Source organism: Conger conger, chromosome 6 (genome assembly GCF_963514075.1).
Source record: "Conger conger chromosome 6, fConCon1.1, whole genome shotgun sequence".
In the NCBI taxonomy this organism is placed as follows: domain Eukaryota; kingdom Metazoa; phylum Chordata; class Actinopteri; order Anguilliformes; family Congridae; genus Conger; species Conger conger.
In genome coordinates this window covers 6,029,892-6,055,204 of record NC_083765.1, presented here as the reverse complement: position 1 = coordinate 6,055,204, position 25,313 = coordinate 6,029,892, and the positions used below count along the sequence as shown (strand labels likewise).

The 25,313-nt window shown below is 50.1% G+C and overlaps 2 protein-coding genes across 2 annotated transcripts in view; one reads left to right on the top strand and one right to left on the bottom strand.

The window, feature by feature from the left end:
- The first annotated feature begins 3,008 nt into the window (after positions 1 to 3,008).
- spg7 (SPG7 matrix AAA peptidase subunit, paraplegin) lies at positions 3,009 to 20,085 on the top strand. Its single transcript, XM_061245064.1, has 17 exons — positions 3,009 to 3,479; positions 3,733 to 3,835; positions 3,957 to 4,046; positions 4,662 to 4,900; positions 5,247 to 5,386; positions 6,816 to 6,921; positions 7,755 to 7,880; positions 8,177 to 8,339; positions 9,565 to 9,738; positions 10,810 to 10,934; positions 11,463 to 11,565; positions 12,157 to 12,267; positions 12,415 to 12,530; positions 13,374 to 13,530; positions 15,555 to 15,718; positions 16,287 to 16,364; positions 18,933 to 20,085. Exons 1-17 carry the CDS (start codon positions 3,237 to 3,239, stop codon positions 19,143 to 19,145), a joined length of 2,451 nt encoding a protein of 816 aa, XP_061101048.1. The 5' UTR covers positions 3,009 to 3,236; the 3' UTR covers positions 19,146 to 20,085.
- cdh15 (cadherin 15, type 1, M-cadherin (myotubule)) overlaps positions 19,817 to 25,313 on the bottom strand; it is a 25,575-nt gene continuing 20,078 nt past the window's right edge. Inside the window, exons 12-14 of the mRNA XM_061245065.1 lie at positions 24,882 to 25,024; positions 22,785 to 22,997; positions 19,817 to 22,048 (exon numbers count right to left, since the gene is read on the bottom strand). Of these exons, the coding sequence (XP_061101049.1) occupies positions 21,848 to 22,048; positions 22,785 to 22,997; positions 24,882 to 25,024 (557 nt within the window). The 3' untranslated portion in view covers positions 19,817 to 21,847. The remainder of the gene's footprint in view (positions 22,049 to 22,784; positions 22,998 to 24,881; positions 25,025 to 25,313) is intronic.

The window sequence follows — 25,313 nt, the reverse complement described above, 5'->3', positions numbered from 1 at the left end:
ACAGTAGCGTCGCCCTTGAGCCAACATGGAGACTAAGCCTCGAGATGTTAGCAGCGAAATCGCGCAAGCTCGGCAGAGCCTCACCACCCTCTACCGGGAAGAGTGGAAGAAGCAGACCTTCCGCTCCAAACCCCAGGGCCTCGAGGAGGATGAGAAGTGCACACGGTTCTTCTTCCGCAGGGCACGGACAAAGACGAATAACATCTTGGCTCTCTATAACAGCAGAGGTGTGGTGGTGTCTGAAGAGGCGGAGGTCCGGGAGGTGGCCAGGGAGTTCTACGAGGGCCTTTACAGCGAGCGGCCCTCAGACGGGGCTCTCATGGACACCTTCCTGGGCTGCCTGGACTGACGCCTGGGATCACTCTTGGGACCAGCATCAGTGGAGGATCATTAACATCGTAAAGCAGGTCCTGTGGGAGACGAGGAACATCAAGGTCTACCAAAAAACAACTGTAGACCTGATAACTCTCCGGAGGAGGATACAAAACCTCCTCCAAGACGGCGTGATCCTGGACTTTCATATCAACAAGACCCTGGCGAGAGAGAAATGGGGGGTGGACCACTGGAAAGAACTGGTTATATAGTCCACCCCCCCAAGAGGGGCAAGAGGTCCTCAACACCTGCTGAACCCGAGCAAGATGGACCCTTTTTTTAAAAAAAAATATCCTTGCCCGCCTTGGGTTTTTTTTTAAACTCACTTTGTTGCTTTCCTTTTGTTTTGATATGATTTTTCTAAAGACTTGGTTTTCATTTGTTTAATCATCCGTTTGCACACCTTTGTTGAAAGTTATGTTTCATTTAATTTAGAACTGTTGTCTAGTTTTGAAAGTAGTGCTTGTTTTTTGTTAAAATTATTATTTTGTGTTATTGAGTGTGTTTTAAAAAAGAAAAAAAGATTTAAAATTGTAAGAAATTATAAAAACCAATAAAACAACCTTGAGCCAACATGGCACCAGAGTACGACAGTTTCACAACATGGACCCGATCTCCATTAGAGGACCGGATGAAATAAGCAGAGTAAACAGAGAACGCTCAAAGGTTTTCTATGGATAGATTAGGCATGAGGCAAGCTGTGCATCGCCAGGACGAAGATAGATAAAATGCATAAATTGTTGCACTTCTAAGTTGCCGTTCCTGTTTTCATTGACCTAATTAGAGTACCACTAATGTGACCACAAAAACACCCCCGTTTAGTGTTCTGATTTTTTTTCTTCATGATGATTCACGAGAGAATAATGCGAGTCAAATGTTGCTACAGCAACTGTTAATGGTGGAAAATGTATGCTTTCTCGTGAAGGCAGCTCACAACAAAGTATGTTTTATAATTCTGCCGTGAAACAGCATATCTGCACATCTCGCCTATACTTTACCACATGGCAAAATAAACGGATGTCTGCAATGGTAGCCTATATTTCGAGTTTATCCATATTATTCACGTCAATTGTTGCCTACACAGTTCTAACGCAAACTCGGAACGTTAGAATTGCCGAAACCAGTTCTCCATGATCAGACACGAGTATGTAGTCAGCTGTAGCAAATATCAGCCCAAAATGTTTAATTAGGCCTACATGTGTTTGACTTAACCAACATGGGCTACTAGTGTGAAACGACTATCCATAATATATACACTCGCCGAGCACTTTATTAGGAACATTTTTACTTTATTACACCTACTTATTCATGCGATTACCTAAATTATAAACCAATTGTGTGGCAGCAGTGCAATGCATACAACCATGTAGATACGGGTCAGGAGCTTCAGTTAATGCTCACATCAAGCATCAGAATGGGGTAAAAATGTGATCGAAGTGACTTTGATTGATTGTTGGTGGCAGATACTCGGTTTGAGTATCTCAGAAACTGCTGATCACCTGGGATTTTCACGCCAATTTTTTTGCTCTATGGTGCAAAAAACAAACAAACAAAAATCCCGTGAGCAGCAGTTCTGCAGACAGAAACGCCTTGTTAATGAGAGACGTCAGAGGAGAATGGCCAGACTGGTCAAAGCTGACAGGAAGTCAAAGCTGACAGGAAGCCGACAGTAACGCAAATAACCGCACATTACAACAGTGGTATGCAGAAGAGCATCTCTGAACACACAACGCGTCATAACTCTTAAGTGGATAGTCTACAGCAGTAGAAGTCTAAGAAATAAGTCTAATAAATACCCAATAAAGTGCTCACTGAGTGTATATACATATCTATATCATATCACAAAGACAGAAGGATCACCCATACGATATGAAAATCCTATAAACGACATAGTTCATAAGACATAGTTTATAAGACCATGTAGAGTATAGCTGAGACCAACCCACAATATTTATCCTATAATGAACTGTTCGTAATGTAACCGAAATGCAAATATAATACATATTTTGAATACGAAGTAGGCTTCACAAAGATAAATCTTAGGCTAGGTTTAGAACCCACAAACTTACTTGTGGTTAAAAAACGTAAACAGCAGCTGGAGGATCCTTATTAAAACTACTACACTTCTTTGGCAACAATCAATATATAGCCGAGCGTTATTCAAGACGATACGATGTATCAAGTTCATAACTTAGTTATCAATACATTTTAACTATCCTTATTAAAAGCTTGGGATTTACGAACTTTTGTAAATAGCGCTCTCTGCTGGACAACCTACACTGTAACCTATGTGTGGCGCAGCCGAAGATTAATCTAAAAACCGACCCAGTAGAGACAATTGGCGTGTTGCTGAAAAATGAATAAAGCTCCATTCAACCGTAATGTCAGTTTTTGTTCTATGAGACAAAACAAAAATATGAATTTACCACTTCGGTTCTTACGATATTTCAGCTTGCGGCACATATTGATGACATCATACGGTTCAAAGGTTACCAAGTAATTTAAGAGGCTACGATAGTATTAACATTTTTTAAATCAATGGCTCTCTATGAAACTATTTATCCATTCAAGTTAACCATGTTTAGATTTATTCATATTTGCTTCAATCATGTGAGTGTTTAGCCAGAGGTGAAAGTTCGCGTAGTGGGAGGGATCAGTTTGAGGGCGAATAAACAAGTACGCTTTCCAGTAGCTAGCTAGATAAATATGTCTCCAGATTAACGTTAATTTAATTTACGTGATCTAAGAAAGCAAAATGTTTAACATATTCGGTGTCGGGTCATTCCAAGGTATTACCCGAATATTATGTTAGTTAGCCAGCTTGCTACTTGAAAGTACATTAATTAGTTATAGTCTATTTGAAAATGGCTGCATTACTTTTGTTGCTGAACAGAAAATCTTGCTGGAATCTCAGGAGTCGGTCAATTTGGACTACTGTACAAAACAGCCAAGCGCACTTGCGACATGCCAGTGTCTTTAACACTACCAGGAAAAAAACGGCGCAGTGCACAGCTTTAGATTCCAACTGTGAACTTTCCAGATATGCATGTTCTCCACAATCCTACTCAAAGCAACTACTTCGTGGTCTAAATACTGGAATTATACAGGTATGTTTCCATTAGCTAGCAATTTGCTGCTTATAACTTCCTATACCATTCGCTTTAACCAGCTACCGATGTCAGTACAGGGTAGTTCTCTAGTATAGGATGTCATGAAAATGACCAACTGCTGTTGAGTGTTACAAGCAGAAGTAGAGCAAGTAACGTTAGCTCACAGCTAAAATCAGGCCCACAATGGCGTTTCTTATGTCTCTCCTAACTGTGCTTTTGCCTTTCCTTTGATTACTACTACTACTTGCAGCAAGTCTTGCTCCGACCACCCAGCCCAATGTTACTTGGGATCAGCAAAACATTATTTAAGAACCATCTTGTCAAAAACCCAGGTGGAATATGGAATATTTTGGGTAAGCATGCAGTCTGTATGTATGAGCTTATATTATAATATAATTGGCAATTATAAATTTGGGGCTACTTTTTTGCACAGGGAAGGCATGTTTCCCCATGATTTAATCATTGTTATTCTAGGTTCCATTGATTACTTCAGCACTTCCCAGTCCAGGCAAGACCAAAACAAGATGGATGAATCCACAGGAAAATCTCCAGAGGAAGACGAAGGTAAACTGAAAGGAAAAAGAAGTATATATTAGCTTAATTTATTTTTGGGACACATGTAGGAGATATGGAACAATGTACATGCAAAACTCACAATGCTATCTTGACCTTGCCAGAGCCGACTATGGCCAGGACACTAATGAGGTCACTGGGGGTAATACTTAATGTTTACTGAGGATGGAGGTTTAAAGTCAGCAAGGTTGACACCCTTTCTTGTCGGCCAGTTAAGACAGTGGTCTGTTCCGCGCCAGCTGCAAATTTCTTGTCCTCTGAGGGAATGGTTTTGGTGAACGTGATGGTGGACAGGATAGGACAAGACAGGCCAGGTCAGGTCAGGGAATTGTGTGATGCAGAACGCAATTCAGTAGTGTGTTTAGTTGCGTGGCGAATATACACAGCAAGATCCGCACAGCCATTGGGCCCTTGAGCAACACTCTTAACCCTGCATTGCTCCAGGGGAGGATTGTCTCCTGCTTAGTCTAATCAACTGTACGTCGCTCTGGATAAGAGCTTCTGCCAAATGCCATTAATGTAATGTAATGCAATGCAATGCAATGCAATGTGGGGCTGACCTCTGACCTCTGACCTCTCACCTCTCACCTCTCTCTGCGCCCCCAGAGGAGAAGAAGGGGCGGGAGCGGCAGGATCTTAGCAGTATGCGCCTTCGCATCGCCGTCATTTTCGCCATCCTGGCCACCATCCTCGCCGGCTTCCACAACAGCGGCGGCAGCATCACCTGGAACGACTTCGTCAACGAAATGCTGGCCAAGGGCGAGGTGGCGGGCGTGATGATCATCCCGGAGAGCGACTCCGTGCAAATCCACCTGCACCCGGGCGCGGTCATTTTCGGCAGGCCGGTACGTCGCACCGGTCGCCTGCTCGTTTGTCGTTGCTTTTCCGTATCGAACGCGTTCATAGATTTCGTACCGAACGTTTAGGCTCTTCTGCATGTTGCCTCCACCAGCTGAGTGAATGAGGTTTTTATTTGACGTCACTGATTCACTGTGTGTCGTCCTGGGAAATTGCGCGAAACCAATGTGACGGTTGGGGTCAGGTGACTGCAGTGGGGTGTGACGGTGGGGTCAGGTGACTGCAGTGGGGTGTGACGGTGGGGTCAGGTGACTGCAGTGGGGTGTGACGGTGGGGTCAGGTGACGGTGTTGTCGTGACGCTGATCTAAAGCGTGGTACTCTGATGTCCGCAGAGGGTGGCTCTGAGTTACCACCTGCAGGTGGCCAACCCCGACAAGTTTGAGGAGAAGCTCCGAGCCGCAGAGGATGAGCTCAACATCGACCCCAAGGACAGGGTCCCCGTGTCTTACATGCGCCAAAGTTTCCTTCAGAGGTGAGTCAGTGGAGACCCACAGACACCCAGGGCTCTGTATCAGCCAGCAGGATTACTGAATTAACTGTACTACGAGTAAATGGTAAATGTCTGCATTTATATAGCGCCTTCATCCAAAGCGCTTTAGAGTCAATGAGCTTCTCATTGACCCATTCACACACACACACACACACACCAACGGCGATTGGCTGCCATGCAAGGTACCAACCAGCTCGTCAAGAGCATTTTGGGGTTAGATGTCTTGCTCAGCGACACTGCGACGCACCTAGGGCAGGATCGAACCGGCAACCCTCCGCCTGCTCTTACCTACTGAGTCCTGGAACACTCCAAAATGTAGAACGTGGACTGAAAATGAGCCATTCCGGGTTTTATGCACCGCAGGAATCCATCTTACTTGGTAATCCTGCTTTGTGAAATTCTCCTCTGAGTCAGACCATATATGAGAGTACAGCAGCGCTACTTTGTGTGCTGTTTTGGGATGTTTTGTGATGTTGTGATGTGATGTGGTGATGTGAGGTTGTGATGATGTGATATTGTGATATGGTGCTGTGGTGATGTTGTGATGTTATGATGTGATGTGATGATATGATATTGTGATGTTGCGTTGTGATGTGGTGTGATGTGTTGTTGTGATATTGTGATGATGTGTTGTGATGTGATGTGGTGATGTTGTGATGTTATGATGTGATGTGATGATATGATATTGTGATGTGGTGTGATGTGATGTTGTGATGTGGTGATGATGTGATGTGGTGATGTTGTGTTGTGATGTTGTGAGAATGTGATGTTGTGAGAATGTGATGTGATAATGTGATGTTGTGAGAATGTGATGTTGTGAGAATGTGATGTGATAATGTGATGTTGTGAGAATGTGATGTTGTGTTGTGATGTGATGTGGTGATGTTGTGATGTTATGATGTGATGTGATGATATGATATTGTGATGTTGTGTTGTGATGTTGTGTTGTTGTGATATTGTGATGATGTGGTGATGATGTGATGTGGTGATAATGTGATGTTGTGAGAATGTGATATTGTGATAATGTGATGTTGTGATAATGTGATGTTGTGAGAATGTGATGTTGTCATAATGTGATGTTGTGAGAATGTGATGTTGTCATAATGTGATGTTGTGATAATGTGATGTTGTGAGAATGTGATGTTGTCATAATGTGATGTTGTGATAATGTGATGTTGTGAGAATGTGATGTTGTGATAATGTGATGTTGTGTTGTGATGTTGTGTTGTTGTGATATTGTGATGATGTGGTGATGATGTGATGTGGTGATGATGTGATGTGGTGATGATGTGATGTTGTGATAATGTGATGTTGTGAGAATGTGATATTGTGATAATGTGATGTTGTGAGAATGTTATGTTGTGATAATGTGATGTGGTGATGATGTGATGCCTGTCCATTGCTGTTGCAGTGTGTTCTACGTTGTGGTCCTGGTGTTCTTCTTAATGTTCCTCATCGGTATGGGCATGCATTTCCTCGCTGGCATCGGGGGTCGGGAGGGCGGATTCAATGCGTTGGTAAGTACAGCCCTGGGGTTACTCATCCCAGCGACAGTCTCCTGTGCCTGGAGAGCTTCTCAGCTCCAAAAACAAAACCTTATTTAAGGGGTGTGTCCTCCTCCTGTCCTCCACTCGTCCCCCCCCCCCCCCATACTTCCAAATTGGAGGAGAAAATTGGATGAGTGAAGGTGTAAGGAGGAGTATTGGGACACACCCTAGATGTCACTCATCCTCCCCTTTTGTTGTTTTGACCGAACGATTGCAGCCAAAAAATGTTTTGTTACGCAACATGCACGTGGGCACTTATACTATATTGTCCAGAATTTTCAGTGGTATGTGAGTTTTCTCTCTGATGCTCTGAAGCTTCTTACAATGTTAACGTCCCTGTAAATGTTTGGAGACTTTAAAGGTACAATAGGTAATTTCAGACTTCCAACGGTCAAGAGAGGAGTTGCAACAATACACGCCCCCAAACTTTATCCCTCCCTATTTTTTTTTACTTAATTACTGAGAAATTTTATTGCATTTTCAAACTTTATTTTGGGCCATTTCAATAGTTAAATGTCAACATTGTAAGTCCGATAATGGTTAGTCAGCCTAATTGCCAAATTAAATATTTACATTTGTCCAATATTTACAGTTGTCCAATAATGTATTACTTTGATTACTTGTAGATACAGCATAGTGGAAAGCTACGTTCAGTTTGCGGGTAGTTTGAATTTGCTTTACAACGAATAAACACAGATCTCATGAGTCAACATGTCTGAGCCTTTTTTCAATGCTGGGAAGGGATTTTCTAACACAGAAATCTGACTTATTGTACCTTTAATGATCGTACTGTCTCTCTGCAGAACCAGCTGAAGAACGCCCGCTTCACCGTCGTGGACGGCAAGTCCGGCAAGGGCGTCCGCTTCAAGGACGTAGCCGGAATGCACGAGGCCAAGATGGAGGTGAAGGAGTTTGTGGACTACCTAAAGGTGAGCAGTGGGGGACCCCGGAGACGGGCCCCGGATCCTGGCCCTGCGAGGGGCCGCCTGTAGACCAGTGGCAAAGGTACATGCCTGGGACCCAGAAGGCTGGTCGTTTAATCCCCTGGTGTAGCAAAGATAAGGCCATGTTGAGCCATTGACCCCACTTTGCACCGGGGGGGGGGGCTTTTGATAAAAGACTCCGCTAAAATAACATGTAATCTGATGTTATGAAAACATGGCGAATGAAGGTCAGAGTGTCAATGGTCAGTGACGTGACCCCTCTCCCCGTTCTCTGTTGGCAGAACCCAGACAGGTACCTCCAGCTGGGGGCCAAGGTGCCCAAGGGCTCCCTGCTCCTGGGGCCCCCAGGCTGTGGGAAGACCCTGCTGGCCAAGGCCGTGGCCACCGAGGCCCAGGTCCCCTTCCTGGCCATCGCAGGGTCCGAGTTCGTGGAGTTCATCGGGGGTGAGTCCATGGGCCTTTCCCTTCTCTCGGAATGAGCCGCACTCTGTTTAAGAAAGCTGCTTGTCACACAATCGGGGTGAAGGTTGCCAGGTTGGTAAAGGCTGCTTTTGCTGACGGTGTATACCGTGTGGCACGACTATCCGTGGGAAATCTGAAGAAGGGAATATCAAAAACAATTTGGCTTTCATGAAGCAGGGATTAGTGAGTTAGCTGGATTACTGCGCCGGAGTAAAACCCGGAACCCTCAAAAATCTGGAACTTGGACTGAAGTAAGAAGAGAAATTGGAACCTGGGGACGGCCTGTAGCGTAGTGGTGAAGGTAAATGACTGGGACACACAAGGTCGGTGGTTCTAATCCCAGTGTAGCCACAATAAGATCCGCACAGCCATTGGGCCCTTGAGCAAGGCCCTTAACCCTGCATTGCCCCAGGGGAGGATTGTCTCCTGCTTAGTCTAATCAACTGTACCTCGCTCTGGATAAGAGCGTCTGCCAAATGCCAATAATGTAATGTAACGTAATGTAATGGAACTGATTTTCAACCAATGAGTTTGAATTATTGCACAGCTGTCCCAGCTGTACAATGAGTGTCGACTGTGTGTATTGAGACCCGAATTTAAGGACTATAAACACAGGTGGAGGGTGAGTCAACATGTCAATGAGCCCTTTTCAATGATCGGAATGGATTTTCAATGTTCTTGTAACAATGTTTCAACACAAAAATCTTAGCTATTGGACCTTTAAGACATTGTAGGGAGTTGTTGTTGTGGGGTGCTGTTGGTTGTTGTTTGGTGCTGTTGGGTATTGGGTGCTATTTGGTGCTGTTGGTTGTTGGCTGCTGTTGGCTACTGTTGGGTGAATGTGGGGTTTGTCTTCGTGCACAGGGCTAGGTGAACGTAGGGCTTGTCTGTGCGCAGGGCTGGGTGAATGTGGGGTTTGTCCCTGCAGGGCTGGGTGAACGTGGGGTTTGTCCCTGCAGGGCTGGGTGAACGTGGGGTTTGTCTCTGCAGGGCTGGGTGAACGTGGGGTTTGTCCCTGCAGGGCTGGGTGAACGTGGGGTTTGTCCCTGCAGGGCTGGGTGAACGTGGGGTTTGTCCCTGCAGGGCTGGGTGAACGTGGGGTTTGTCTCTGCAGGGCTGGGTGAACGTGGGGTTTGTCTCTGCAGGGCTGGGTGAACGTGGGGTTTGTCTCTGCAGGGCTGGGTGAACGTGGGGTTTGTCCCTGCAGGGCTGGGGGCCGCCCGGGTCAGGAGTCTGTTTCGGGAGGCGAGGACTCGAGCCCCCTGCATCGTCTACATCGACGAGATCGACGCCGTGGGGAGGAAGCGCTCCACCAACATGGCCAACTTCTCCAACTCCGAGGAGGAGCAGACGCTCAACCAGCTGCTGGTGGAGATGGACGGTGAGCCGCGCCGCCATTTTGTTTCGTCCTCCTGCGGTTCACACCTGCCTTTCGGGTGAGACGTTAAACCCAGGTCTCGACCCGCCCTCATTAAAGAGCCCATAACACAGGCATGGGGCCCAGAGCCCATAACACAGGCATGGTGCCCAGAGCCCCATAACACAGGCATGGTGCCCAGAGCCCATAACACAGGCATGGTGCCCAGAGCCCATAACACAGGCATGGTGCCCAGAGCCCATAACACAGGCATGGTGCCCAGAGCCCCATAACACAGGCATGGGGCCCAGAGCCCATAACACAGGCATGGGGCCCAGAGCCCATAACACAGGCATGGGGCGACATTGGCTCAGGAGGTAAGAGCAGCGGTCTGGCAGTCGGAAAGGGTTGCCAGTTCGATCCCGCCCTGGGTCTGTCGGGAGTGTCCCTGGATAAATGGTAAATGGTTGGCATTCGTATAGCGCCTTTATCCAAAGCGCTGTACAATTGATGCTTCACATTCATTCACCCATTCAAACACACACTCGCACACCAACGGCGATTGGCTGCCATGCGAGGCACCGACCAGGGTAAGACACCTAACCCCCAATTGCTCCTGGCGAGCTGTTTGGTGCCTTGCATGGCAGCCAGTCACTGCACACGAGTGCCTCTGTCGGCTCGAGACGACGCGGTTTGGAGAAGGCGTGTCGCTCTCTTCACCAGCTGCCGGGGGGTCGGGGTTATGGCGGCGTTTCCTCGATCGACATGGCCGACCAGATTAAGCAGGTTACTACTGGCAACTGAATCGGGCGACATATACAATATTTTCTTTGAATTAAAAAAAGATCTGATTGTTGTTTGCTTGCTAAATTCCCTCCCGGCCTCTCTCACCCTGCTCCCTGATTTCATTCTTCGCTCCCTCTCCACCTCAACTGGTGTGTGACGAGCATTCACACACAAAATGGCTGCCCTGTACCACATTAAGGTGGTTGAGGCGTGTGAAAAGCGCTCTATAAATGCAGGTCGTTATGATTATTATGTATGACTGTGTCGTTTGAGCGGTGTCTCTCTGGCTCTGGTTGTCCTGGGCTCCAGGGATGGGCACGTCGGACCACGTGATCGTCCTGGCTTCCACCAACCGGCCGGACATTTTGGATAACGCCCTGATGAGACCGGGGAGGCTGGACCGGCACATATTCATCGATTTCCCCACCCTGCAGGTCAGCGCCCGCCCGTTCTCTGCGTGCAGCAGCCTCCGCTGTGATACTCCCCACGGTGTGCGTTTCATTTCCTGTCATACAGCCGGGGTGGTGCGGATCTTACTTTTAACCTGAAGCTAATGCCGTGAGTCTGTCTGTGTCTGTGTCTGTCTGTTAATGTCTGCCAGTGTCTATGTCTGTCTCTTTTGTCTCTGTGTCTGTGTCTCTGTCTGTGTCTGTGTATGTCTGTCTGTCTGTCTCTTTTGTCCATCTCTATCTGTGTCTGGGGGCGGCCTGTAGCGTAGTGGTTAAGGTCTATGACTGGGACACACAAGGTCGGTGGTTCTAATCCCAGTGTGGCCACAATAAGATCCGCACAGCCATTGGGCCCTTGAGCAAGGCTCTTAACCCTGCATTGCTCCAGGGGAGGATTGTCTCCTGCTTAGTCTAATCAACTGTACGTCGCTCTGGATAAGAGCGTCTGCCAAATGCCAATAATGTAATGTAATGTGTCTCTGACTCTGTCTCTGTCTGTCTGTCCGTCTGCAGGAGAGGAAGGAGATCTTTGAGCAGCACTTGAAGGTCCTGAAGCTGACCCAGCCTGCCGTGTTCTACTCCCAGCGCCTCGCCGAGCTCACCCCTGGGTTCAGCGGTAAGCACCGCTAACGTCCGCTACCGCTAACGTCCGCTACCCTCCCTGACCTCTGACCTCTGACCCAGGAAGGAGACAAATCACATCCGCGCTAAATGGAGCTGTCTTTCACACCGGCCATTACGTTTCTATGTCCCGAAGTCACGGAAAGAGTTTGGCTCTTATTCTGTGCATTCGCTAACCGTGAATTGTGTATCCTTGGGTTGTCCCAACAGAACACCCTGTTTCCGGGAAATCCTAACGTAATACTGTGCACTGCTTAAAGCGAAGCTCACGTTGTCGGGTCAAGCTTTTCCGTCCCAGGATGCGCTCTGACCTTGTGTGCAGGGAATGAACGAGGGCTGGAGGTTGTGTGTGTTAGCAGGGAATGAACGGGGGCTGGAAGTTGTGTGTGTTAGCAGGGAATGAACGGGGGCTGCAGGCTTGTGGGGGCTGTAGGCTTGTGGGGGCTGTAGGCTTGTGGGGGCTGTAGGCTTGTGAGGACTGTAGGTTTGTGGGGGCTGTAGGCTTTGTGAGGGCTGTAGGCTTGTGGGGGCTGTAGGCTTGTGGGGGCTGTATGTTTTTGGTTGTACTGAGCGCCGTGTGGCACAGGGGCGGACATCGCCAACATCTGCAACGAGGCCGCGCTGCACGCCGCCAGGGAGGGCTACAAGTCCATCGACACCTTCAACTTCGAGTACGCCGTGGAGAGGGTCATCGCAGGTACTGACCGCCGAACACACCTCCTCACTGCCGCGTGTGGCCGAGGGGCACTGTCTAAATCCGTGTGTGTGTGTGCGCTTGTGCGCTTGTGTGTGTGTGTGTGTGTGTGTGTGTGTGTGTGCGCGTGCGTGTGTCTGCGCTCTACAGGAAGTGTGAAGAAGAGTAAGATCCTGTCCAAAGAGGAGCAGAGGGTGGTGGCGTTCCATGAGTCGGGCCACGCCCTGGTGGGCTGGCTCCTGGAGCACACGGAGGCCGTCTTGAAGGTGAGCTCACTGCTCCTCACACCACGGGCCCTGCAGGGGTAGAGTGGTGGGTGTTAAGGTGTTGGATCAGGGGTAGAGTGGTGGGTGTTAAGGCGCTGGATCAGGGGCAGAGTGGTGGGTGTTAAGGCGCTGGATCAGGGGTAGAGTGGTGGGTGTTAAGGCGCTGGATCAGGGGCAGAGTGGTGAGTGTTTAGGCGCTGGATCAGGGGTAGAGTGGTGAGTGTTAAGGTGCTGGATCGGGTAGAGTGGTGAGTGTTTAGGTGCTGGATCAGGGGTAGAGTGGTGGGTGTTAAGGTGCTGGATCAGGGGCAGAGTGGTGAGTGTTAAGGCTCTGGATCAGGGGTAGAGTGGTCAGTGTTAAGACGCTGGATCAGGGGTAGAGTGGTGGGTGTTAAGGCTCTGGATCAGGGGTAGAGAGGTGGGTGTTAAGGCTCTGGATCAGGGGTAGAGTGGTCAGTGTTTAGGCGCCGGATCAGGGGTAGAGTGGTGGGTGTTAAGGCTCTGGATCAGGGGTAGAGTGGTGGGTGTTAAGGCGCTGGATCAGGGGTAGAGTGGTGGGTGTTAAGGCTCTGGATCAGGGGTAGAGAGGTGGGTGTTAAGGCTCTGGATCAGGGGTAGAGTGGTGAGTGTTAAGGTGCTGGATCAGGGGTAGAGTGGTCAGTGTTAAGGTGCTGGATCAGGTGTAGAGTGGTCAGTGTTAAGGCTCTGGATCAGGGCAGAGTGGTGAGTGTTAAGGCGCTGGATCAGGGGTAGAGTGGTCAGTGTTAAGGCGCTGGATCAGGGGTAGAGAGGTGGGTGTTAAGGCGCTGGGGGGTTTACCTGCGCTGTGACGCTGTGCTCCAGGTGTCCATCGCTCCCCGTACGAACGCGGCGCTGGGGTTCGCTCAGATCCTGCCGCGGGACCAGTACCTCTTCACCAAGGAGCAGCTGTTTGAGCGCATGTGCATGGCGCTGGGCGGGCGGGCCTCCGAGGCCATCACCTTCAACAAGGTCACCACAGGTAAACACCTTCAACAAGGTCACCACAGGTAAACACCTTCAACAAGGTCACCACAGGTAAACACCTTCAACAAGGTCACCACAGGTAAACGCCTTCAACAAGGTCACCACAGGTAAACACCTTCAGCAAGGTCACCACAGGTAAACACCTTCAACAAGGTCACCACAGGTACACACCTTCAACAAGGTCACCACAGGTACACACCTTCAACAAGGTCACCACAGGTAAACACCTTCAACAAGGTCACCACAGGTAAACACCTTCAACAAGGTCACCACAGGTACACACCTTCAACAAGGTCACCACAGGTACACACCTTCAACAAGGTCACCACAGGTAAACACCTTCAACAAGGTCACCACAGGTACACACCTTCAACAAGGTCACCACAGGTAAACACCTTCAACAAGGTCACCACAGGTACACACCTTCAACAAGGTCACCACAGGTACACACCTTCAACAAGGTCACCACAGGTAAACACCTTCAACAAGGTCACCACAGGTAAACACCTTCAACAAGGTCACCACAGGTAAACACCTTCAGCAAGGTCACCACAGGGAAACACCTTCAACAAGGTCACCACAGGTACACATCACCTTCAACAAGGTCACCACAGGTACACACCTTCAACAAGGTCACCACAGGTACACACCTTCAGCAAGGTCACCACAGGTACACACCTTCAACAAGGTCACCACAGGTACACATCACCTTCAACAAGGTCACCACAGGTAAACACCTTCAACAAGGTCACCACAGGTAAACACCTTCAGCAAGGTCACCACAGGTAAACACCTTCAGCAAGGTCACCACAGGGAAACACCTTCAACAAGGTCACCACAGGTACACATCACCTTCAACAAGGTCACCACAGGTACACATCACCTTCAACAAGGGCACCACAGGTAAACACCTTCAACAAGGTCACCACAGGTAAACACCTTCAACAAGGTCACCACAGGTACACACCTTCAACAAGGTCACCACAGGTAAACATCACCTTCAACAAGGTCACCACAGGTAAACATCACCTTCAACAAGGTCACCACAGGTAAACATCACCTTCAACAAGGTCACCACAGGTAAACATCACCTTCAACAAGGTCACCACAGGTAAACATCACATCACCTTCAACAAGGTCACCACAGGTAAACATCACCTTCAACAAGGTCACCACAGGTAAACACCTTCAACAAGGTCACCACAGGTAAACACCTTCAACAAGGTCACCACAGGTAAACGCCTTCAACAAGGTCACCACAGGTACACACCTTCAACAAGGTCACCACAGGTAAACACCTTCAACAAGGTCACCACAGGTAAACACCTTCAACAAGGTCACCACAGGTAAACACCTTCAACAAGGTCACCACAGGTACACACCTTCAACAAGGTCACCACAGGTAAACACCTTCAACAAGGTCACCACAGGTAAACGCCTTCAACAAGGTCACCACAGGTACACACCTTCAACAAGGTCACCACAGGTAAACACCTTCAACAAGGTCACCACAGGTAAACACCTTCAACAAGGTCACCACAGGTAAACACCTTCAACAAGGTCACCACAGGTACACACCTTCAACAAGGTCACCACAGGTACACACCTTCAACAAGGTCACCACAGGTAAACACCTTCAACAAGGTCACCACAGGTAAACACCTTCAACAAGGTCACCACAGGTAAACACCGTCAACAAGGTCACCACAGGTAAACACCTTCAACAAGGTCAGCACGGGTAAGCCCCACCCACACAATTACCCCACCCACACACTCCTATTGCCGGGTGTTGTATACATGTGTGAGAGAGAGTGCGAGAGAGAGAGTGCGAGAGAGAGAGTGCGAGAGTGTGTGTGAGAGAGTGTGTGTGAGAGAGAGTGTGTGTGAGAGAGTGTGTGAGAGTGTGTGTGAGAGTGTGTGAGAGAGAGTGTGAGAGAGAGTGTGAGAGAGAGTGTGAGAGAGAGTGTGAGAGAGAGTGTGAGTCTGTCAGTCTGTGTGACGTCTCCCTCCCTCCGGCAGGTGCCCAGGATGACCTGCGCAAGGTGACTCGTGTGGCGTACTCCATGGTGAAGCAGTACGGCATGACGGACAGCGTGGGCCAGGTGTCATTCCCCGAGACGGAGGAAGAGGGCGCTGTCGGGCGCCGGCCCTTCAGCCAGGGGCTGCAGCAGCAGATGGACCACGTGAGTCTCCCTGTGCCCTCCAACCACGGTCCTACAGGGCCCCAAACCACTGCTTTCCCACCCTCCCTTTACCTAGGTGTGAGGTGTGTTCACCCTCCCTTTACCTGGGAGTCAGGTGTGTTCACCCTCCCTTTACCTGGGAGTCAGGTGTGATCACCCTCCCTTTACCTGGGAGTCAGGTGTGCTCACCCTCCCTTTACCTGGGAGTCAGGTGTGTTCACCCTCCCTTTACCTGGGAGTCAGGTGTGTGCACCCTCCCTTTACCTGGGAGTCAGGTGTGCTCACCCTCCCTTTACCTGGGAGTCAGGTGTGCTCACCCTCCCTTTACCTGGGAGTCAGGTACCAGTCAGCAGCAGTATCTGTTCACTCAATTACATGGGCGGAAAGAAAACCAGGGCTGAATTTGGAATTGGATGAGGATTGCTGTTCTTAAACGATTGTTGCTTGCACTATAGTGCAGAACAGGGATTCATGGCTTAGAAATTGAGCTGGAGTGCCAGTAATGTACAAATTTGCCCTCCGTTTAGCTGACGGTATAAAGACAATAACCTTTTTCTCACTCCCGTAGGAGGCACAGATGCTGATCGCCCGTGCATACAGACAAACGGAGAAACTGCTCCTGGACAACAGAGACAAACTGGCTGTGGTTAGTGCTGCACTCCTCCTCATAGTCTCTGGCTGTGCTGCATTTCCCAGTTTCAGCATTGCTTATCCTCAGGTGTCTGTTGAGACAACAATGTGATTGATCTTTGTTCACATTTGGCCAGTTCTGCAATAGCCAGTGTGTGTATTAATTTGGCCAGTTCTGTGACATGCGCATTTGTCATGTTCATTAGCCCAACTCTGATTTACCGTGTGTTCAGTTGGCCAGCCCTGATGGTCTCCTCCCTGTGTGTGTGTTCAGTTGGCCAACACTTGACTGTTTTCACCCTGTGTGTGTGTTTAGTTGGCCAGCCCTGACGGTCTGCACCCTGTGTGTGTGTTCAGTTGGCCAACACTGACTGTTTTCACCCTGTGTGTGTGTTTAGTTGGCCAGCCCTCCCTGTGTGTGTGTTTAGTTAGCCAGGCCTGAAGGTTTTCACCCTGTGTGTGTGTTCAGTTGGCCAGTCCTGATGCTCTCCTTTCTACCCTGTGTGTGTGTTCAGTTGGCCAGCGCTGACGGTGTTCACCCTGTGTGTGTGTTCAGTTGGCCGGCGCCCTGACGGTGTTCACCCTGTGTGTGTGTTCAGTTGGCCAGCGCTGACGGTGTTCACCCTGTGTGTGTGTTCAGTTGGCCGGCGCCCTGACGGTGTTCACCCTGTGTGTGTGTTCAGTTGGCCAGCGCTGACGGTGTTCACCCTGTGTGTGTGTTCAGTTGGCCAGCGCTGACGGTGTTCACCCTGTGTGTGTGTTCAGTTGGCCAGCGCTGACGGTGTTCACCCTGTGTGTGTGTTCAGTTGGCCAGCCCTGACGGTGTTCACTCTGTGTGTGTGTGTGTGTGTGTGTGTGTGTGTGTGTGTGTGTGTGTTCAGTTGGCCAGCGCTGACGGTGTTCACCCTGTGTGTGTGTTCAGTTGGCCAGCGCTGACGGTGTTCACCCTGTGTGTGTGTTCAGTTGGCCAGCGCTGACGGTGTTCACCCTGTGTGTGTGTTCAGTTGGCCAGCGCTGACGGTGTTCACCCTGTGTGTGTGTTCAGTTGGCCGGCGCTGACGGTGTTCACCCTGTGTGTGTGTGTTCAGTTGGCCGGCGCTGACGGTGTTCACCCTGTGTGTGTGTGTTCAGTTGGCCGGCGCTGACGGTGTTCACCCTGTGTGTGTGTTCAGTTGGCCAGCGCTGACGGTGTTCACCCTGTGTGTGTGTTCAGTTGGCCAGCCCTGACTGTTTTCACCCGGTGTGTGTGTTTAGTTGGCCAGCCCTCCCTGTGTGTGTGTTCAGTTGGCCGGCGCTGACGGTGTTCACCCTGTGTGTGTGTTCAGTTGGCCGGCGCTGACGGTGTTCACCCTGTGTGTGTGTTCAGTTGTCCAGCCCTCCCTGTGTGTGTGTTCAGTTGGCCAGCGCTGACGGTGTTCACCCTGTGTGTGTGTTCAGTTGGCCAGCGCTGACGGTGTTCACCCTGTGTGTGTGTTCAGTTGGCCGGCACTGACGGTGTTCACCCTGTGTGTGTGTTTAGTTGTCCAGCCCTCCCTGTGTGTGTGTTCAGTTGGCCAGCGCTGACGGTGTTCACCCTGTGTGTGTGTTCAGTTGGCCAGCGCTGACGGTGTTCACCCTGTGTGTGTGTTCAGTTGGCCAGCGCTGACGGTGTTCACCCTGTGTGTGTGTTCAGTTGGCCAGCACTGACGGTGTTCACCCTGTGTGTGTGTTCAGTTGGCCGGCGCCCTGACGGTGTTCACCCTGTGTGTGTGTTTAGTTGTCCAGCCCTCCCTGTGTGTGTGTTCAGTTGGCCGGCGCTGACGGTGTTCACCCTGTGTGTGTGTTCAGTTGGCCGGCGCTGACGGTGTTCACCCTGTGTGTGTGTTCAGTTGGCCAGCGCTGACAGTGTTCACCCTGTGTGTGTGTTCAGTTGGCCGGCACTGACGGTGTTCACCCTGTGTGTGTGTTTAGTTGTCCAGCCCTCCCTGTGTGTGTGTTCAGTTGGCCAGCGCTGACGGTGTTCACCCTGTGTGTGTGTTCAGTTGGCCAGCGCTGACGGTGTTCACCCTGTGTGTGTGTTCAGTTGGCCGGCACTGACGGTGTTCACCCTGTGTGTGTGTTTAGTTGTCCAGCCCTCCCTGTGTGTGTGTTCAGTTGGCCAGCGCTGACGGTGTTCACCCTGTGTGTGTGTTCAGTTGGCCAGCGCTGACGGTGTTCACCCTGTGTGTGTGTTCAGTTGGCCAGCGCTGACGGTGTTCACCCTGTGTGTGTGTTCAGTTGGCCAGCACTGACGGTGTTCACCCTGTGTGTGTGTTCAGTTGGCCGGCGCTGACGGTGTTCACCTGGTGTGTGTGTTCAGTTGGCCAGCGCTGACGGTGTTCACCCTGTGTGTGTGTTCAGTTGGCCAGCGCTGACGGTGTTCACCCTGTGTGTGTGTTCAGTTGGCCAGCACTGACGGTGTACACCCTGTGTGTGTGTTCAGTTGGCCGGCGCTGACGGTGTTCACCCTGTGTGTGTGTTCAGTTGGCCGGCGCTGACGGTGTTCACCCTGTGTGTGTGTTCAGTTGGCCGGCGCTGACGGTGTTCACCCTGTGTGTGTGTTCAGTTGGCCGGCGCCCTGCTGGAGCGGGAGGTGGTGAACTACGAGGACATGGAGGTGCTGCTGGGCGCCCCGCCCCACGGGCCCAAGAGGACCATCGCCCCGCAGACCTGGATGGAGGCGGAGCGGGACAAGCAGGACACGGGCGAGGACGAGCCCCCCCAGCCCCGCCAGGCCCCCCCGAAGGACGAGGAGGAGCTCAATGTGCGGCCCTCGTAACCCAGAGAAGACCCCGCCCCATGAACGGGTGTGCGGGTTGCCAGACACTTGCGATTTTTTCCTCCTCCAAAGATGCTTCTAAACCCCCCCCCCACCCGCCCCGCCTCTCCAGCTTAAATCCACTCCCATACACATTTTTTTAACATGTTCCTGCGATGTCCCTTTTGAAATCCCCCGTCTCCCATCCATCTGTCCCCTCATTTACCACACGCTTCTGCTGGGACCTCGGAAAAATCTCACATCTGGCAACCCTCACAGGGGCCTGTGGAGAGGCTGCGTGTAGGATCCTCACTCTGCTCTGCTGCTCAACATCGCCGGAGCGGTAGGAGGCTACGAGCGGCGGAGACACGCTGATCCACACCAAGTCCTCCCCCCCCTGCAGCCTCTGACTGCAAGAGCCTAACCCCTGTCTGCACTTCAACGCAAATGTTTTTAGCTGAAATACTGGCAGCATCAGCATAATATTTAAATATTAAGATACGTTTTTTTTTTTTTTTTTGTGTGGAATACTTGTTGCTCCAGTGATGGGGATAAACTCTCCGGAATAAAGTCTGGTGGTGTTCACCCGTGTGAAGAGTGGAACTGCGAGAGAGCTTGTCGGTTTTTATTCGAACGGGACGTTGAGTTTGATTTATGGAAGGAAGAGAAACACTCGGCAAACGCCAAATATTCAATGATTTATTAATTCCATAAGGCAAGATAAGTGTGAGGTGTTAAGTCAAAAATTACTTTCATATGCTGTACTTATTGCTCATAGGCTAAATATTTTTTTAAACCCTTTCATGTGACAAAAGAAAAATCTTAAATTAATTCAAAATGTACCACTTGCCAACGATATTGGTGTATTATTGTAAGATACAATTATTTGTTGTTAACCGCAAATGTATAAATAAATATAAAAACAACAGTATTACAATGATATACACATTTCTGAATACAATTATCAAATTCCTGTGACTGAACCCAAAAGCTTACATTCTATTTCAGTGTAGTATAATCAGACCTAATTACATTTTAATTTCTTTTTACAAGATACCTGCACTCTACAAATTTATCCTTCATCTACAGAAAATATTTTTTATGAAACTGTTTTTACACTGTATACAAGTCCTTGAGTATATCTGGTGCTCATGATATTTTGGTTCTTTTGTATTGGCGCAGAAGTCATAGTCTAAACGACAAAGCCACAAAACTCATTTGAATCCTTGAAAGTCTTGAGCAATCCTAGTAACCCTACTGCTGCAAACTACCTTGCAAAAGCTGGCTTCCAGTCCTTCAAAGTCTCACCTGGTAGTATTTCACTTGTAAGCTCATCCTCGTAGTATAGTGAGTATAGTGTGTGCTAAGCAAAATCAAAGAAGAAGCAAAAAAGGGCTAAGCAGATGTAAAGTAATATTAATTTGCTGATAAAATTCTGCTTCTGTCTCTTCTCCAATCAGGCTTCATCTATCTACATGCTCTGCCCCTCCCTGACCAGGAGACGGGTGATTGGTCAGATTGGTCCTTACATCCTACACTTGAGAACTTCAAACCGCAGAGTCAAATTAATACTGCCAATAAGTCTGTACAGGAAACAATGTATGGTTTCCAAATGTTTTGGAAAAATTGATGAAAATGGATGTTTAAGGTTGGGTAACTCGATACGGTCCCACATCCCCACCGTGACCAGCGGGCAGTGTGCACGTACAGGCATACTGTACAGGTGTACAGGTCAAAGGTCAAGGTTGACACCTTTTGAGTGGCAGTCAGAGTAAAAGACCCAAGTTACTCAACTGAAGATGTCACCGTTGGCGTGAGAAGAGTCTGAATCGTACTCTGTAGGAGTGCTGAGTCTAGTTCCTCCAAGACTTCCTCTTTCATCAGGGAGTTGTCCCTTGTCACCGATGCCCTAGGCTTGCTCTTGTGGAGGATTAGGCCAGGGGTTTTCTGCAAAGCGCGTTTCTGAAATGCGCTATACTAATAAGCTTTCATCCATCCATTATCTGAACCTGCTTATCCTGATCAGGGTTGCAGGGCGGCTGGAGCCTATCCCAGCATACATTGGGGGAAAGGCAGGAATACACCCTGGACAGGTCGCCAGTCTATTGCAGGGCACACACACCATTCACTCACACACTCATACCTACGGGCAATTTAGACTCTCCAATCAGCCTAACCTGCATGTCTTTGGACTGTGGGAGGAAACCGGAGTACCCGGAGGAAACCCACACGAACACGGGGAGAACATGCAAACTCCACACAGGGATGCCCCGGCCGACCGGGATTCGAACCCAGGACCTCCTTGCTGTGAGGCGGCAGTGCTACCCACTGCACCATCCGTGCCGCCCTAATAAGCTTTCATCAGATATGTATTTTTTGTTCGCCCCATTCCAGTCCAACAATGAGGGGCCCCTGTCTGAGCTGCACCCGGGCGGCAGGAGTGAGGCGGTGACAGGGTAGGTAGAGGGGCGGGGTAGTTGGGGGTGGTGATGGGGGTAGTTGTTGGGGGTGGTGATGGGGGTAATTAGCGACAGAGGGGTGGGGTAGGTGGAGGTGGTGATGGGGGTAGTAGATGGGGGTAGTTGTTGGGGGTGGTGATGGGGGTAGTTGTTGGAGGTGGTGATGGGGTAGTTGGCAGCAGAGGGGCGGGGTAGTTGGGGGTGGTGATGGGGTAGTTGGCAGCAGAGGGGCGGGTAAAGGGCTGAACACCGCTCCTGAGGCTCTCAGTGAGGGCCGTACATGTCTGCGAGCTTGTGGAAGCGGGGGCCCCAGTCGTTGAGGTGCTGGTAGTCCTGGTCGCCGTCGGAGCCGGACGACACCACCGAGCTCAGGCTGCCCGCCGCCGACCCCTCCCCCTCCTGGTCATAGATCAGCGCCGTGTCGTAGGGCGGGACGTTAGGGTCTCTGTCCGCCTCGTCCACGCCCTGCGGGAACACACACACACACACACACACACACACACACCGACTCACTCTCAGATAATCAGGTACTGCAGGAACACACACACACCGACTCACCCTCAGATAATCAGGTACTGCAGGAACACACACACACACACACACACACACACACACTGCCTCGCTCTCAGATAATCAGGTACTGCAGGAACACACACACACACACACACACCGACACGCTCTCAGATAGTCAGGTACTGCAGGAACACACACACACACACACACACACACCGACACGCTCTCAGATAGTCAGGTACTGCAGGAACACACCGACTCACCCTCAGATAATCAGGTACTGCAGGAACACACACACCCAAACACACACACACACACACACACACACACACGCTCTCAGATAATCAGGTACTGCAGGAACACACACACACACCGACTCACCCTCAGATAATCCGGTACTGCAGGAACACACACACACACACACACACACACCGCCTCGCTCTCAGATAATCAGGTACTGCAGGAACTCACACAAACACACACACACACACACACACACCGACTCGCTCAGGATATATATTTAAAGGGGCCTGTGTGCTGTATGAAAAAGCCATTCAACAAAACGGCTTCAACAAATTCCAATTTGGTGGCCAATTGTAACCAAACGTCTCACGCCTCGACGACTCATCGGTCAGAGAGTATAAACCCGCTCTCACTCATCGGTCAGAGAGTATAAACCCGCTCTCACGTCATCGATGAAGTCCTTGATGTCGTTGGGGTCCGCTGGCGGTTTCCGCGGACGCGCGGAGGCGGGCAGCCTCTGGGGCGCGTCTCTCCTGAGTGGCTGCTTGCCCCTGTGGGGGGCGGAGCCAGGGGAGGAGAAGGTGGGCGGGGCCAGGGCTGGAGCAAGGGGCGGGAAGAGAGCGTTGGGGTTCCTCAGCTGATCCAGATTGTACCCCCTCTGGAGATGAGAGAGGACAAGTATGCCACCTCTAAGTCACACGGTGTGATGATGTCACAGATACACAGCTGTATCGGCAGTAGGGCGGCCTGTAGCGTAGTGGTTAAGGTAAAGGACTGGGACACGCAAGGTCGGTGGTTCTAATCCCGGTGTAGCCACAATACGATCCGCACAGCCGTTGGGCCCATGAGCAAGGCCCTTAACCCTGCAATGCTCCAGGGGAGGATTGTCTCCTGCTTAGCCTAGTCTGCCAAATGCCAATAATGTAATGTAATGGCAGTGAAATTAACACCAGTGAGGACTCGCGTGATTGACAGCTTGTAACGTCTAAGTCACACGGTGTAATGATGTCACAGACACACAGATGGAAATAATGACATTGCAGTCCCTCTCTTCACCAATACCATTTATATCTCAACATTTCCAGCTCTGGAAAATAATTAAGATGCCACCCCATAATGTGTGAAGAGGAATCAGGGACTCTCTTGCCAGTTGACTGTGGAACACTTCCAAAGCGAACACATTATTCAATGTAAAAACAACACTGTGTATTTTTAGTATTTTGACCATTTGAAACAGAAAGCGATATGGTCTCAAATAAGTATAAGTAAATAATGATTTTAGCTTCTTTTTTTTTTTGATAAATAAGACAAACCTATTGTCAATGAGATTAGACAGTTGTACTGTACTGTAATTCAAGATAAAAAATTTTTTGACAATTTCGATGACCAAGCAAAAAGTACCAAGCTACTATTTTCTACTTGAGAGCAAAAAAGAAGATGATTTTAAATGTAATTACGTGAGTAAAAACCCTGTTGTGACAGATGTTTTTCGCAGTGTACGGGAGGTGCAGTTATGGGGGAACAGGGGCGGTGGGAGAATGGCGGGGTTACAGGGAACAGGAGGTAGAGTCAGGTGCAGTTACAGGGAACAGGAGGTGGAGTCAGGTGCAGTTACAGGGAACAGGAGGTGGAGTCAGGTGCAGTTACAGGGGAACAGGAGGTAGAGTCAGGTGCAGTTACAGGGGAACAGGAGGTAGAGTCAGGTGCAGTTACAGGGGAACAGGAGGTGCAGTTACAGGGGACAGGAGGTGGGGTTACAGGGGAACAGCAGGTGCGGTTACAGGGGAACAGGAGGTGGAGTCAGGTGCAGTTACAGGGAACAGGAGGTGGGGTTACAGGGGAACAGGAGGTGCAGTTACAGGGGAACAGGAGGTGCAGTTACAGGGGAACAGGAGGTGGGGTTATAGGGGAACAGGAGGTGGGGTTACTGGGGAACAGGAGGTAGGGTTACAGGGGAACAGGAGGTGCAGTTACAGGGGAACAGGAGGTGGGGTTACTGGGGAACAGGAGGTGCAGTTACAGGGGAACAGGAGGTGCAGTTACAGGGGAACAGGAGGTGCAGTTACAGGGGAACAGGAGGTGGGGTTACAGGGGAACAGGAGGTGGGGTTACAGGGGAACTGGAGGTGCAGTTACAGGGGAACAGGAGGTGGGGTTACTGGGGAACAGGAGGTGCAGTTACAGGGGAACAGGAGGTGGGGTTACAGGGAACAGGAGGTGGGGTTACAGGGGAACAGTAGGTGGAGTCAGGTGCAGTTACAGGGGAACAGGAGGTGCAGTTACAGGGGAACAGGAGGTGCAGTTACAGGGGAACAGAAGGTGGGGTTACAGGGAACAGGAGGTGGGGTTACAGGGGAACAGTAGGTGGAGTCAGGTGCAGTTACAGGGGAACAGGAGGTGCAGTTACAGGGGAACAGGAGGTGCAGTTACAGGGGAACAGAAGGTGGGGTTACAGGGGAACAGGAGGTGCAGTTACAGGGGAACAGGAGGTGGAGTTACAGGGGAACAGGAGGTGGAGTTACAGGGGTGCAGTCGGGTCAGACCTCGTCCTCCTCCCCGCCCCCTTGCTCGTCGTAGTTCACCACGTTGTCGCGGACGTCCTCGCCCGAGTCCCCCGCCAGGAGCCCCGCCTGTTTCACCGGCCGCCTCCTGCAGCTCCACACCGTGAGCGCCAGGAACAGCAGAGCTGCAGGAGGAGGGGCCAGATCAGCGTGGTGAGTAACAGTATGACCGGAAAGCATCAGAAACTCATGATTTTATCAGGTAATAACATAACATGAAGGCCTATCCCCTGAAGAGGATTCAACAAACAAAGTGTGTGAGAGTGTGAGTACAAGTCTGTGAGTGAGTCAGTGAGTTAGTGAGTGTGTGAGTGTGTGAGTGTGTGAGTGTGTGAGTGTGTGAGAATGTGAATGTGTGTGAGTGTGTGAGTGAGAGTGTGTGAGTGTGTGAGAATGTGTGTGAGTGTGAGAGTG